Source organism: Megalobrama amblycephala, linkage group LG16 (genome assembly GCF_018812025.1).
Source record: "Megalobrama amblycephala isolate DHTTF-2021 linkage group LG16, ASM1881202v1, whole genome shotgun sequence".
In the NCBI taxonomy this organism is placed as follows: domain Eukaryota; kingdom Metazoa; phylum Chordata; class Actinopteri; order Cypriniformes; family Xenocyprididae; genus Megalobrama; species Megalobrama amblycephala.
In genome coordinates, this window is record NC_063059.1 from 24,683,480 (window position 1) to 24,700,514 (window position 17,035).

The 17,035-nt window shown below is 37.7% G+C and overlaps 1 protein-coding gene across 2 annotated transcripts in view; it reads right to left on the reverse strand.

The window, feature by feature from the left end:
• Nucleotides 1-17,035, reverse strand: part of ccdc92ba (coiled-coil domain containing 92Ba) — a 21,161-nt gene continuing 4,126 nt past the window's right edge. Inside the window, exons 4-6 of one of the 2 annotated variants that reach the window (XM_048160107.1) lie at nt 15,074-15,206; nt 13,829-13,876; nt 1-3,613 (exon numbers count right to left, since the gene is read on the reverse strand). In XM_048160107.1, the coding sequence (XP_048016064.1) occupies nt 2,913-3,613; nt 13,829-13,876; nt 15,074-15,206 (882 nt within the window). In that variant the 3' untranslated portion in view covers nt 1-2,912. Of the gene's footprint in view, nt 3,614-13,828; nt 13,877-14,560; nt 15,026-15,073; nt 15,207-17,035 lie in introns of those variants that run through there. The other variant, XM_048160108.1, reaches the window with a different exon arrangement.

Consider the following 17,035-nt stretch of genomic DNA (forward strand, 5'->3'; position numbering starts at 1 on the left):
CAGAGTAAACAGTGGATTATTTATTGCGACACATTATTGTTGCACAATGTTGGATCATCCGAGATTTGAATTACTGTGTACATTTCATAACTTTCCAAATGTTTGTGAAACAGGACACCGAAGTCTGGAATTGGACAAACATACAAATACAGTGTTACATTGCTGCAATTTCCCGTGAAATTTGGTTCTAATCACTTATTCCCATGTCATATCACTGTCATTCTAAAACAGGACAAACGAAAAAACAGTCAAGACTGTTAAAGGGAAGACCAGGGGGTTATTCCACAGAGCCTAATAAAATCACCATAAAACCCTCGGTAAGCACAATGTTAACCGCATGGAAATGGGGACAACAAAATAACATCAGAAAAATCAGATATTGCATGTACTGTATCTGTATCTATGGATTATTGTTTCCAATTCAACACAATTTTCAAATATGTATGTTGTAAATATGATTATATAGAAGTCATCATGTGAGGCAGTATTGCTTCTCTTTTTAACATCACAATGGTATTATAAAGAACTAAGAAATCAATTAGACAATCATTTCATAATCATCGATATGTTTTCAAGATGAAACATTAAATGAAAAACAAAATGTATTAATTAACTAATTGTGATTATATCATGTCACACCGTCTAAATCAACCTAATGTCCTAAATCAATCCTATATCTCTGCACTGATACAATACAAAAACTGGTTATAGGCCTTTTAAATAGTCAGGCATGTCTGCGTCTACACTTACAAAATAAGGTTTCAGACCCTGAGTGAAGCAAATATCACTTTTGTTAGGGCTGTGTCAAAGTAGACACAATTTTAAGCTGAAAGGAAAACTTTTTATGCATTCAGTTACAATCCCTATTAGGACTGCTTTTCATATTTGGATTTTTAACAAACTTATATTCAATATTACAAGCATTCTGATCTAATAAAAGTAAAGAGAAATAACACATACAATTGTAAATATCTATAGAAAAGCTCAGTTTGCAAATAGGTGGTACTAAATCACCTTCACTTTCATGTTTCTGCAAAATTACGGTCGTCGTCGTGGACTGTGACACTATGGTATAACCTACTCATTAATTCACCCCAATTCAATCCATTTCCATGAACTTAGTAATACATCTAAGTGCAGGAGTTTAGTCTCAATTTGTACCACACCACTTCTCATCTTTTACAAGCTTTTGTGTGATACAAACATTTAATATGTTTGCAATATGTATCACATTGCTATTAATCATCATATCACCAAAGCTCGGTATATGCACATTTACCTGACCTCAAAGAATTATAAAACAGGATTGTGATTCTAATGAAACATATGCAAACATGTTATCTGCAACATCAGACTAAAATATTACAGCATAAGCAGCATAAAACTAATCAGTCCTTTGGGCATCACTGGATCATTTAATGATGGCAGAACAATGGCGCGTTGACCCTTGAGCCCGCTCTCTTCTAATCAACAAGCCCACACATAAACACGCTATACGCCAGATAAAGCACTTAAGCAAATGATTCAGGCTGTACAGCCTACAGATCTCATTCACACAGGATTTCTCTAACTGAACCAGTATATGTAGGGGAGAAAATCCCCATCGCATCAGGAGGGATGAGAGAGTGCACTTGTGGTGACACCAGACAACCTGATCATTCAGAAATATCTGAGATGAGATATTCCACAAGGGCACATAGATTAAAAAACCCAGTTGAACAATAACTCAGCAGCAGTAACAGGTTCACAAGGACACTGTCTTAGCCTGTTTCGCACATCATGCGTCTGCATCGAGTAAACAGCGGGGTTCTGCTTTCACACTGACAGTGTTTCAGTAGGGATGAAGGGATTTATGAGTTACAACATTGCATATTTCTTAATAACATTGAAATTGTGATTTCTATTGTGCAATTGAGAATTAGCCTATGAATTTAAATAAAGAGGGGACTGCATTTAAATAGTATTTACATGTATCCAAAGTGTAACAATATAAAATATTCGTGCTATAAACAGATTTATGCTGCATTTTAAACGTGTTTAGTGCTGTGCGACCCCCTTTACATCTGACATGAACAGGTGTTTCCTATCCGGATATTAAGTGGCATGCTTTTACACCTTCATTCAAATGAACTAAAAACATCGACGGATCAATCAAAATGCATTCGTTGCATTTCCTTTCTTGCGCCTAATGACGACGCTTAATGACAACGCATGTGCATTTACACTTTCATTAAATATATTTAGAATCCATCCCAGACCACCTCCAAATGGGTTTTCACAGTCAGTGATCACACAGGGTATAACAATATATGAAGTGTATAATGCTGCTTATGCTAGCCTACACGATTTCGCTGACTAAATCAGCTCAAATCAGTGCTCGTTCACGTGAGTGACGATGGCTATGCTTGAATTTTCAAATAAATACACGTTCATTGACGACATGAAATGAAAATGTATCTTTTTTTAGTTTGTAAATGCATGTTAGAGATCTTATTGTGACTGATTCATCAGCAATATAATGTGTGGGTGGCATAAATGTCAGTGTGAATGCTGTAACCTCTTAATATTGCCAGTGAAAAAAAAAACTACACGCTGCAGATACAGGATGCATGAAACAGTATTGAGGACCTCAGGGTCATTTTTGATTACAAAAATGCTTTACAGCAACATAAACATCAATTTTGGTTTAACAAGAGCGTAAGCAAGAATTTCTCCTCTGTCTATTCATCACTGCATGTGCAAACTGTAGAAAGAAAGAAAAAGAAGAAGAAAAAAGCTAGCCGTATTGCAAATATAAACATTTCTGTCATAATGCAAAAGTTCTCCCGAGGGGCTCAAGGTGCAATTCAGCAATTCAGGGGTAAATATCATAAAAACAAGTAGGTCGTTGAGGTGAACTGTAAAAGAAACGCTCATTCAGCGTTGTTCTCTGTAGTGGATGCCGTGGTCGCAGTGGCTTTAGCTACTGTCGTTGCCAGTCTGCTCACTGAAGCTCCCTGATCCAGCTCCTCTGACTCCTCCCCATCTGCCTCCTGCAGGGCGTGTCTATGTGGTGGGAGGGGCCGGGATCTGTGTCTGTAGGGATATAGGAAGAGGGCGGGGTCAGGCATGGCCATGGGCTCCTCTGGGCCCGTCACCCTCTCGCGCGGCACGCACTCCCTGGCGCGCTCCGTGCGGAGGTGCGAGGAGGGCCGGCTCGAGCTCCGCCGCTTGGGTTTAATCACAGTTGGGCTGCTGGCGCTGGCCTGAGGTGAAGGGTGGACGGGGGGCTTGTCCGTGCCGAGCTGGGCCGGCCTCCTTCGCTGCTGCTGCTGCTGCTGCTTCTGCTGCTGGAGTTTCTGCTTTGCTGAATGCAGCTGGAAGGACAGGTATGCAGCCACCTCTGTCTGCTTCTGCAGTTCGGTGTTGAGTGCAGTGGTCCTGTGGCTGCGGTGTTTTAATTCCTCCAGGAAACGGCGCTCTTTCTCCTTCAGACTGGCACGGAGAGCGCCCACCAGCACTGACTTCTGGCTCAGCTCCCATCTCAGATCACTCTGGACCTGCTGCTGCTCCTGCAGATGCTCCTCCACCTCCTGACAACGGGCTTCCAGCTGCTGTTCTTCCTCCTGCACATCTATAGAACAGAAATTTTATTGTAAAAACTCGATTCAGCCAACTGAGTCATTAAACCAGTAAACTAAGCACGGTGTGAATTATACTATGACTTTCTGGAAAATTAAGCAAAATTTCAAGAAAAACTAGTCAGCATCAACTGACAATTTTAAAGGGGTCATATAATGCTATAATACATTACAAGATGTAAAATAAGTCTCTGATGTCCCCAGAGTGTGTATGTGAAGTTTTAGCTGAAAATACCACACAGATAATTTTTTATAGCATGTTAAATTTGTCACTTTTTGAGGGTGAGCAAAAACGCTCAATTTCTGTGTGTGTCCCTTTAATGCAAATGAGCTGCTGCTCTCAAGAAGAGGGCGGAGTTTTAAGAGCTTGTGTTAGCAGGGGTGTCGATTACCTCACGCAGACTCACTTAAAGGTGCCCTCGAATGAAAAATTGAATTTATCTTGGCATTGTTAAATAACAAGAGTTCAGTACATGGAAATGACATACAGTGAGTCTCAAACTCCATTGTTTCCTCCTTTTTATATAAATCTCATTTGTTTAAAAGACCTCCGAAGAACAGGCGAATCTCAACATAACACCGACTGTTACGTAACAGTCTGGGTGTACGCCCCCAATATTTGCATATGCCAGCCCACGTTTCCAACATTATAAAAGGCATTAGACAAGGGCAGCCAGTATTAACGTCTGGATGTGCACAACCAAATCATCAGACTAGGTAAGCAAGCAAGAACAATAGCGAAAAATGGCAGATGGAGCAATAATAACTGACATGATCCATGATAACATGATATTTTTAGTGATATTTGTAAACTGTCTTTCTAAATGTTTCGTTAGCACGTTGCTAATGTACTGTTAAATGTGGTTAAAGTTACCATCGGTTATTACTGTATTCACGGAGACAAGAGAGCCGTCGCTATTTTCATTATTAAACACTTGCAGTCTGTATAATGCATAAACACAACTTCATTCTTTATAAATCTCTCCAACAGTGTAGCATTAGCCGTTAGCCACGGAGCACTATCAAACTCATTCAAAATCAGAAGTAAACAATATAACAGTATACAATACTCACATAATCCGCCGCATGCATGCCGCATGCATGACGAACACTTTGTAAAGATCCATTTTGAGGGTTATATTAGCTGTGTAAACTTTGTTAAGGCACTGTTCAAGGCAAGCGCGAGCTCTGTGGGCGGATAGCACGGGATTTAAAGGGGCCGCAGCATAAAATCGGCGCGTTTATAATGATGCCCCAAAATAGGCAGTTAAAAAAATTTATAAAAAAAAATCTATGGGGTATTTTGATCTGAAACTTCACAGACACATTCAGGGGACACCTTAGACTTATATTACATCTTTTAAAAACATAATCTAGGGCACCTTTAAAATGTTAGACACTGTTCAGCCTTTTATGTTCAAAACAGAGTCGGACAATGATGGAGAGACTCAAGAAGAAGTGACAACATGTAGAATGCAACAGGACGTTTCTGAATGGTTAGTTGATTCATTTATGTAGCTGATGATTTATCTAGCTATCTTAAAGTCATTGATTAGCATATTCTGTCATGATAATCTATAAATCGTTAGTGTGGGAACTGTTGAAAGATGCATACAGAGTCAGAGAATATATGCTGAATGAAGATTAAACAGGTATAGTTTAGTTTAACTATGGTTATAAATTGTCATGTTGTCATCTTGCTTTTATGACATGCTATTGCAGAGTTATGTACTGTATTGCGATAACATGGCCTCGGGAGCAGGATTTATGTAAATTTTAGGGTTAGTGATGTCACCAACCCAGGAAGAAGCTCATTGTAGTCCCTACCAGCCGTTTGTTGAAGTCCTTAAACAGAGAATTCTTTAAAAGAAAATATCTCCTTTGCTTTGAACTTTAAGCGTTGTAACTTTGCGCATGTTTTTTATGCTCTAACAGCAACATTACACACTAACTAAAGTTAGAAAAGTGAAATAATAATCAACCATCCCTTTAAAAAACATATAGGATAAAATAATAATTAAAAATATAGCTGCGAGCAGCAATTATCGGGGTTCAAGCGCTTTAAGGTCTTTAAGCACATGCATAAAAAGGTGTTTTATGTTTTATTTAGCAAGCATGTAACCACTTAGATCATAGATGTAATAGACCATTTACAGCCAATTTACCATAGGAAATTTATGGTTTATAAAGCTTTTTAACAGTTATTGAGGTTGAGCCAAAAACCTAGGACTAGTTCGCCAAAGTTGTTTTTATAAATAATCTCCAATATTTAACAAATGATTCGATGGACAGCGGCAGTTCTAGAGCCAAAGCTGCTCAGAATGAGGAGTTCTATCATGTGGTAGGAATGTCGTGGGCGTGTGCGAAAAATCGTGCGATACACTGTCCTTTACGCATGTAAAAAATTCAAAGGCACCCCCCGGTGGCCGATTTCTTTCTAATTTCTCACAGGCCTCTATGGCCGTGAGTCAAACAGGCCCAGCAAGTTTCGTTCGATCAGCCTGCGTTAACCTTATCTGATAGCTGCTCAAACTTAAAGGTGCCATCGAATTGAAAATTTAATTTACCTTGGCATAGTTGAATAACAAAAGTTCAGTACATGGAAATGACATACAGTGAGTCTCAAACTCCATTGTTTCCTCCTTCTTATATAAATCTCATTTGTTTAAAAGACCTCCGAAGAACAGGCGAATCTTAACATAACACAGACTGTTACATAACAGTCGGGATCATTAATATGTATGACCCCAATATTTGCATATGCCAGCTCATGTTCAAGCATTAGACAAGGGCAGGCAGTATTAACGTCTGGATCTGTGCACAGCTGAATCATCAGACTAGATAAGCAAGCAAGGACAACAGCGAAAAATGGCAGATGGAGCAATAATAACTGACATGATTCATGATATCATGATATTTTTAGTGATATTTGTAAATTGTCTTTCTAAATGTTTCATTAGCATGTTGCTAATGTACTGTTAAATGTGGTTAAAGTTACCATCGTTTCTTACTGTATTCACGGAGACAAGACTGTCGTTATTTTCATTTTTTAAACACTTGCAGTCTGTATAATTCATAAACACAACTTCATTCTTTATAAATCTCTCCAACAGTGTAGCATTAGCCGTTAGCCATGGAGCATAGCCTCAAATTCATTCAGAATCAAATGTAAACGTCCAAATAAATACTATACTTACGCGATTAGACATGCTGCATGACGAACACTTTGTAAAGATCCATTTTGAGGGTTATATTAGCTGTTTGAACTTTGTTTATGCAATGATAGAGTTGAGAGCTTGGGAGGGGGCGGAGAGCGTGAGCAATTAAAGCAATTCTACTTATGCCTCAAAATAGGTAGTTAAAAAAATTAATTAAAAAAAATCTATGGGGTATTTTGAGCTGCAACTTCACAGACACATTCAGGGGACACCTTAGACTTATATTACATCTTGTAAAAAAAACGTTCGATGGCACCTTTAAATGGCCGATGGCAGACATGTTTTTTGAGACACGTCAATGTCCTCATAGACAGTCATGGCACATCAGACAAAGACAATGCATGCTAAAGTCGATCAGAGAAATGTAAAGTAGTTATAGCTGTTTTCATGTTGTTGTTGTTTTATGTTAGAGCGCCACCAAGTGGCCAGTCGCTGCATCCTTTTTCAAGCGACCACAGATTGAGCTCTTACATAGGTGTGCTGAGTTTGGTGCAAATATCTCATTCCGTTCAAATGAATCGAAATTTCAACTTCTTTTTTTTTTTGATAATTATTGACAAATCAGACTCACTGGAGAATCTCACTGCACTTGTTTGGTTCTGATCGGGCCAAAAACCTAAGTCAGTCTTGAGCCAAGGATTCCAACACTAAGACACTTGAGCCTACGGCACAGTTCAGGAGTTATGAGCGATTTCGTACTTTTCACCGCTGTAGCGCCCCCATCAGGCCGATCTGGGTAAGCCTTGGTGACATAGGCATTGTGAGTACTACCAGCCCTCAATGTTTCAAGTAATATGACATAAATAATTAAAATGTTTGGTAAATGTACTTTTGAAAAATCCAACTTTTTGTTTGGTGGATTCAAGCCTTAAATAGGGAGATCAAAACCCCCTGTAATTCATACATCTTAGAGTTTCACATTTTACATGCAGCTAAAACATAAACCAGAGGAAGTGAGAAGACCCAGAAGCTAAACATCACATACATTTGCTGCTGCAAATGATCTCATCTATGATCCACCTTGTGATATGAAACATGCATGTCTAATATGAACAAGCCCCTGCGTTTAAAATCAGATTTTAGCCGTAAAAGTGAATTTGTAACTAATCTGAGATCTAAAAGGTAAGTGGATGTGGGTGAGGAAAGCAGACAAAGCACTCTTCTGTGCCCAAGGATTACAGACTCACTGAGTAAATCCAAACCAACTAATCTCAACTCTGGTCTGGCTACTGGCAGGGTGTGCCATCTGTTCAAGGTTATCAGACACATTAAATGTCTAGGACAAAAGCTCCCTGAGCTACCATGCCCACAAAGCATAGAGCAAATGTGAAGGAAATCGCTGGCACACAACAAAAATTACACCATTTAAAACTATTTTATAATAAAACTGTAAATTGAAAGAAATGACAAATTATAACTCTATATGTTCAAAACAAATTAAGGATAAAACATGTAATTTCCAGTCTTTCAATTGTCTTTACGCTCACAGTAATTTAATGCGTTTCAGATAAATTATAGGCTAAGCAGACTGAAAATGAATTATGTAATCAGTGTCAGATGTCCTTCAAGAGATCCACACAAACTTGATGACCTCGTGCTGAGTTCAACATCTGTCCCTAACTTTTGTCTCTCATGCTCTCCCTTATTTTACTGCAACTAGCACAGTTCTGTCTATCATTTTGTCCAGATTGTCCTGATTTCACAGCCAGCCTATCAGCCTCACCCCATGCGTCCAGACTGAGATGAGCTCATGGTGTGAATATAGAAAATGCTGTGTTATCTGATCCTTAAATCTGATCTCTCTACTGTTCCTCAATGGGTTCATTCTTTGCTGCTTCTGACCCTTTTAATAGAATATGTAATGAAACTGAGATGTCGACAACAATCAGTTGACAAAGGCATTAGTGCAGATAAGAAGAGATAGACATCAAAAAATGATGAGTATTGTTCATTTAATACTCACATTGTGCCAGCAATATGCTTGTAAATTAGGAAATCATTTTCACCATCAGTCAGTGTTTGGTTCCTTTGGGCCTTCTTTGAAGACTAAACTAACACATCCAAAATATGCTGATGTTTGATCTCAGATGAATAATTTTTCACAGCAAACATAGGCTTTGGGAGTCATGATGTAGCATCAGTTAACACATCCTCTTTTTATTTTTGACTCACTGCACAGTTACTTCAGCAGTTTATTTGCCTCATCCATAGGAAATATAATGAATAATTTTTTCACACTATACATTTTTTTCACTGTATATATCACTCCATTTGTCTGTGTTTGCATATTCCAGACAGATTGTCAGTCTGTGCATTTTAGCAGTAGCCCCTAACTGCAGAACACTCGAGATCCAGGGGGCGGAGTCGGGTAGGTTAAGGGATATGTAAAGTGGGAGGAGTTGGATCCAGAGCCAGGTGGTGGAGATGGGTAGGTTTAGATCCAGGGGGTGGAATCGGGTAGGTTTAGGGATACATAAAGTGGGAAGAGTTGGATCTAGATCCAACCTCACCCCCTGGATCTTGTGTTCTGCAGTGAGGACCATCTCGTCTTTATGAACAATTGAATCAATCACTCAACCAATTCGTTTAAAACACTGATTCATCTGCATTACTGATTCACACGTCATTACTACATATCCAGCTAACAGGGAACGTTCTCAGAACTTTAGGTAACGTTCTAGCAAGTTTCTCACAAAGTTATGAACAAACAATTTTCCAGTAGAATTAATCAAAGACTATAGAATAACACAAGACGCATCACTCGTATTATTAGGAATGGGAGAAAGTGAAACGCGCAATATGGCGGAATAAGTCCAGCCTTCTACATAAGAGCCAATCGCCGATTGGTAAAGTCATCGCGTCACTGCAGCGGCCATTAGAAGCTCCGGTTTCTATAGAAACAGTCAGACACGCACCTCCAAAATGAGACACAAGAGACGCGCATTTAGGACTGCGCATGCACATTAGGTTGATCCGGCCTGAAAAATACCGTTTTTTGTCATGATCCAAGCATTTAGAAACAAAATTTATGTGACAGTTGTTGTCAGATTTCATTGGTGATTTCAAATATGAAATTTAATCGAAAGCTTGGCAAACAGCTTTAGAGAATTTGATGTTTCCCCATTCAAAGAGAGGCGTTTCAAAGATGGCCGCTGAGTGAAATGACTTGTCTTAAAGGGACTTTGGCATTAATAGAAGGGTTGTTTAATGTTATCTGGTCTTTAATAATGTTCTCAAAACGTTAGCACAAAAACATTATTTATACATTGTCCACGGAGCGTTTTATCCCTGAAACAATTTATAGTAGTCAACATTTGAATTGGATCAAAAAGTTCATCAAAGTTGTCCTAAGACAAGAGCGGGTATTGCATTTTGGTTTTAGGACAACTTTAATGAAAGGTTTTGATCCACTTAAAATGTTGACTACTGTAGTTGGACGTTCATTAATTTTTTTTTTTTTTAAATGTCACTACTTATTTCAAAATGTTACAATATTCAAAAGTAACATTCCCATAATTTACAAATTGGAAAAAAAAAATGTTCCCTTAACGTTCGTATAACCAACAAAAAACATTTTTTAAACGTTTAATAAACTGGACATTTAAAAAGATCAGAGAATATTCTGAAATAATGTTTTCATAACTCAATGGGAACGTTAGCAAAACGTTCTTAGAACATATTTTTGCTCAGCGACTGAAAGGTGGATTCTACTTTCGCTTGGAATTATTTTCCTTGGCAGAGCTCAAATACATAAGGTAAATAGTAATATTATGTCTTAAATATACGCTACACAATATTAACTTCTTGTTTATTGAACTCTTTTATGAAAACAATATCACACTCACAATCTTGCTGCTGGAAACTTTGCAATTAGGCCATTTTACTAATAACAGCTTTGTTGGAGAAGAGAAGACATTACAATAATGGTATTTTCTCTTATCTTTATGTACATATTGCTGAATATAAGTATTCATTTCTTTTAAAAAACTGTTACTGACCCCAAACTTTTGAATGGTAGTGTGCGTTATGTTCATATTGTGGTATATGGATTAGATAACTGATTACATGTTTACTAATTAATTAGCAATTTGTACAAATACATTTTAAAACCTTTGATTATAATTTAGAAATCTCTTTTTTCTCTCCTATTCTCAGCTTTCTTGTGCTATTCCTCTCTGTCTCCTTGCCCGACTTTGTCTCAGCAAAAAAACATGCGGTAATTGGACACCCCCACTGGGACTGTGCAGCAAAAGCAGAGGAAAACGCAGGCAGGATCAATTTGTGGGTGGATGAGGCTGCGTCGGGCTGGAGGAGAGAGGGATGACCTGCAGTATGAAGAGGAGTCTTCTGCTAAACACTGAGTGGCCTCTTGATGTGAAATTGGCTCGAGTTTTAGATAAATTATTATTACAATCATAAGACACAGTCATTAAAAACACTACATGTGCCTTGTTGAGTCTAATTACTTCAGTTTAGCAAATTACCTGTAATCGTAACAAAAAAAGAACTGCTGAGTGCATCATTTTATTTGTTTTCAATCAATATGATGTTTTCATGCATGCTAAAGTCCTTCAAATGTGACTAGTCATAACAGATACCAAAATGTATATGCAGATAGATTATGTTGTATTAAAGGTGCCCTAGATTCAAAAATTGAATTTACCTTGGCATAGTTAAATAACAAGAGTTCAGTACATGGAAATGACATACAGTGAGTCTCAAACTCCATTGTTTCCTCCTTCTTATATAAATCTCATTTGTTTAAAAGACCTCCGAAGAACAGGCGAATCTCAACATAACACAGACTGTTACGTAACAGTCGGGGTGTACGCCCCCAATATTTGCATATGCCAGCCCATGTTCCCAACATTATGAAAGGGATTACACGTCTGGATGTGCACAGCTTAGGGATGGGCGATATTATCGTTTGCGATAAATACCGTTGAAAATTCTCCTCATGATAAAAATTTGTCTCCTCTCGATAATTACGATAAGTAGTTGTTGAGTAGTTTCGTGCGAAGATTCACTGTTCAGCACGAGTTAAAACAAGCACGACTAAAAAGTGAGGCTGAAAGTTTGTTGTTAAGCGAGGAGCTACCGCCACAATTTGGAACTGGTTTGGTTATATAAAATCAGATGGAGCAAACTATAATAATCACTATAAACAAATGTTCATAGTGAGCCGTATGTCATTCACGCCGTCACACCCGGGTGTTCATAGCCGCGATGAGGTAGACCTGAACATCTCACGCTGCTTTTGTTTAAACTAAACCCATTTAAACCTTGCCACTTTAAACATTCAACTGAAGACGCAAAAGAGAACTCGCGCGCATTGAGGAGATTTGTGTGTACTCATCCGAAGCGCGTACACGGAGAGCTGCGTCACAGCTATATTTTGTTAACTATCTGAAGACATAGTTGGGATTGTTACTTTTTGATACAATTAGGGCTTTACGGTCGCATAAACCGCGCCACCGCGGTGTGTGAAATATATATATATTTATATATATCAGAGTTCGCGTTAACGTTTTTTTTTTTTTTAGCAATGACGGAAAAAAATATGAAGGCCGTCCGTATTTTGAAGTTACTGAGGCTGATGTAGTATGTAGCTTGTAAATTAATTCCCACCCCTTCCAGTAGGTGGCGAGTGCGCTCCATTGGCACAAAGGCGAGTTCAGTCTCCAGAATAAAATGATTCACCACACAGCAAGCACTTTTAGGTATATTTTATAATAATAAAGTTGTGATACTTATACTTACATAAATCAGTTTCTAATCTAGTTCGTTTTGTTTTAAATGGTTCGTTTTGTTATTTTTCTTGCTGACTATCAAACGAATCTGAGGTACAAGTTAACATAACGTTAATGTTAAGTGAAAATGCTTGCAACACTGACGATTTCGGTAAGCTACTGTGTCTTTCAACATATTTTCATGTATTTCGTTCTGCAAAGAGGAAAGGATGAAGCTGTTCAAGATGAAAGCGAGATCAAAATGAAAAGCCTATCAAGATGAAAGCCTATCAACTTATCCTGCAAGTTCATGAATAAAAATGAAAATGTGTACGAAATCAGAAGCTATCAAATGTCTTATCATTATAATATAAAAATTAAAATGACGGGTAATAATTGATTATGATAGATTTTTTACTGTCCGTCAAATTGATATGTATATATTATCGTCATTGGTATCGTTATCGCAATAAATACCTGAAATTATCGCGATAATTTTTTTAGGCCATATCGCCCATCCCTAGCACAGCTGAATCAACAGACTAGGTAAGCAAGCAAGGACAATAGTGAAAAATGGCAGATGGAGAGATAATAATTGACATGATCCATGATATCATGATATTTTTAGTGATATTTGTAAATGTTTCGTTAGCATGTTGCTAATGTACTGTTAAATGTGGTTAAAGTTACCATCGTTTCTTACTGTATTCACGGAGACATGAGCATTTTCATTTTTAAACACTCGCAGTCTGTATAATGCATAATCACAACATTATTTATAAATCTCTCCAACAGTGTAGCATTAGCCGTTAGCCACGGAGCACTATCAAACTCATTCATAACCAAATGTAAACATCCAAATAAATACCATGCTTGCACGATTAGACATGCTGCATGACGAACACTTTGTAAAGATCCATTTTGAGGGTTATATTAGCTGTTTGAACTTTTTTTATGTTGTTTAAGGCAAGCACGAGCTCCGTGGGCGGGGAGCGTCAGCATTTAAAGGGCCACACACCCTGAATCGGCTCATTTATAATGATGCCCCAAAATAGGCAGTTAAAAAATTAATTTAAAAAAATCTATGGGGTATTTTGAGCTGAAACTTCACAGACACATTCAGGGGACACCTTAGACTTATATTACATCTTTTAAAAAAAAGTTCTAAGGCACCTTTAAATAGACCTACTGCTGTATTACATGAGCAACTCTGCTCACAAATAAATGAAACACCATTTTTTTGGAAGGCAAGAGAGCTCACCTGCTTCACTCCTGCCTGGGGGCTTCATGTTGAGTTCTTGTGTGAGTTCTGTAAGTAATACACAGATGCACTGTTAATTCTGAGCTATTTTCTTGATCCTTTATTTTGTTTAAACATTTAGAAATCAATACATTCAAGAATCATTATAAATCATGCCGTAAGTCTTGAATTAGTTTTGTTTTTGCATTTACACGATCCAATTCATTGTTGTTGGTTAAAATGTCTCGTCCTATATTTTACATTTCATTTGGCATGCATCAGATTATGGAAGTAAAAGCAATAAGAAGTCAAATAAAGCTTAATTTATTTCATTAAATAATTATATTCTCATGTACAAATACTGTTCAAAAGTTCAAAAGAAATTACCACTTTTATTCAACAAGGATACATAAAATTGATCAACAGTGACAGTAAAGACATAATATTACAAAAGATTTCTATTTCAAATAAATGCTGTTCTTTTGAACTTCCTATTAATCAAAGAATCCTGACAAAAATGTATTAAAATTTCAACACAAAAAAATATTAAGCAGCACTGCTGCAGTTTTCAACATTGTTTTCAATGTTGATAATAATAAGAAATATTTCAGCATATTAGAATGATTTCTGAAGTATCATGTGACACTAAAGACTGGAGTAATGGCTTCTAAACAATGTTCACTGCATTTTGACCAAATAAAAGCAGCCTTGGTGAGCATAAGAGACTTCTTTGAAAACACAAAAAAATCTTACCCCAAACCTTTTAATGGTAATCTATATATCAAAGGATTTCAGGAGAAAAACTGATTTCCTGTGGTCTTGAACTAGAATGACTGGTTAGAAGAGCAGAAGAGCAAAGAGATGAATATGCAATGTGCTGCTTTTTCTGCCCTCGCTGGCTCAGCACATTTACAGCAAAGTTCAGGTAGAAAGGCCATGCACTATATTACTGAGAGGGAAAACACGAAGCCCTGCACTGACAGGAAGCTATTGACCTGTGGTTCTCTCTGTGGAGCCTGTGCCATCAAAGAGAGCAACATAACCCTGCTCTCCTCTGCACAGGATCCAGGCATTTAGCATTCAGGGCATTGCCTATGCATGCCTGGCAACACAATTAGATTGTGTGCCAATATTATTTTTGGAACAACATCCAATTAGGAGTGATTTATGATAAATGAAATGTCACTCAATTCAATTATGCATGTTATTATTTGTGTACAACTTGCAGGTGACTGTACGGTCGGTGGGAATGGTCTTGACACACACCTGTACAGCGTTTCTGGAGGGACAGGATCTCCAGGTGTAGTCCATGCAGCAGAGACAGCTGCTCCTGTCTAAGGAAGACAATGCTCCTCTCCACACTCTCCACCTGCCGCTCCAGTGAGACCACCGGTGATCCCTTTACCGTAACAAAACACAGGAATATTTACAAGTATATAATGGCACGTTCCAGTCCTCTAATCTAAATTTCCAGCGTTCCAAGAGTACTGATATTTAGTATATTACAAAACTGGGACTTTTTACTGTTTAAATAAGAGCATCTGTCTTTTCTCTCACTCCATGATGCTCTCACCAGTGAGGAAAGAGAGTGGTGCAGGGATACAGGTATTTTTGTAGGCCAAAACCAGGAAACGAGTTCGCATTTTAGCACTTCTGGTTCCATTGTCCTGAAGAAGGTTTTTCGAAATGTGTTTTTGAATAAATGCTTGAAATAAGGTCTGTGGTGAAAACAAGCTCAAGATATTTTCACAATTTTATTCTATGACACAAAATACATACCCTCTTGTGATCTTTTTAAAGCTTTTATTTGTCTTGTAAAATGCAGTTGCTAACAAGTGGCAAATCGGGACTACACAGGATTGTCAGGGACATTAAAGGTGCAATGTGTACATTTTAAGAGGATCTATTGACAGAAATGCAATTTAACTATGTTTTCAGTGGTGTATAAAGCCCTTACATAATGAACCGTTATGTTTTTATTACCTTAGAATGAGCCATTTCTATCTACATACACCGCGGGTCCCTGTTTTGCGCTGGCATGTTTCTACAGTAGCCCTAAACGCACAAACTGCTCTACAGAGCGCGTTTGCTTGACTGGCTACTATTTCCTGTCTCAGACGACGACATCTTTGTGTTGGCCACCGTAGCTTCTCTATATTGCAATTCACAACCTTACCACTAGATGATGCTAAAATTTACACACTGCACCATTAAAAGTCATTAGCCTAACAGGTAAACTCAATTACTCACTAGTCCACTTTCATAGCCTTGTTGTGTTTATAATCGCGCTCTTGCCAACTATTATAACTCTAAAGCCCAAAGTATAGTTCACTTTTTACACATACGTGATGGTGAGTGTACAGTGTGCGTGACGAGAATTTCGTCATCAGAAGAGCGCATACCGTTCGTGCACCGCCAGATTTTTGTAACCGCGATTTTTGCAGTAATTAGTTTATCCACAAGGTGGCAACTGTGCCCTGGGGATGTCGATTCACAAGGTAGTCAGAGAAAACTGCATAAACAGAACAGACCGGAACACATGCAAGCTACAGTGACGAATCGATGGAGGCCTACATAGACGAGAGATTGCGTGAAGAGGTTAGAAAGTACCTTCATTTGTACAACTCTAGCATTAAAGAATACAAAGATGTTTACATGGGTTGTAACTAGTGGTGAGAGATTGCTCAAAACTGCGCATGCGTCGGGTACGAGTCAAATGAAGTAGACTTTCCAAGGCTGTGCATTCAACTGTGCGCATACACTAGCGTATTAGGGATGTGCAATGATTAATCGTTTGCAAAATAAAAGTCTGTGTTTACGTAATATATGTGTGTGTTCTGTTTATAATAGTTATGTATAAATACAGACACATACATGTATATATTTAAGAAAAATGTTAGATTTATATATAAAATATTTATATTTACATGTACTATAATATATATATATATATATATATATATGTATTTAAACATGCATATATTTCTTAAATTTATACATATATTTATGTATGTGTGTGTATTTATATATACATAATTATTATACACAGACCACACACATATATTACATAAACACAGACTTTTATTTTGCTAACAATTAATCGTGATTAATCGTTGCAATCCTTATAGCTTATGCATAAAAAAGGAAGTATACCCAGGGCTTAACTTTCAAGGAAAATGTTTTTAAACGAAGACTGAAAGAGCTGTCGGAAGTTTAGTGATGGTGGTT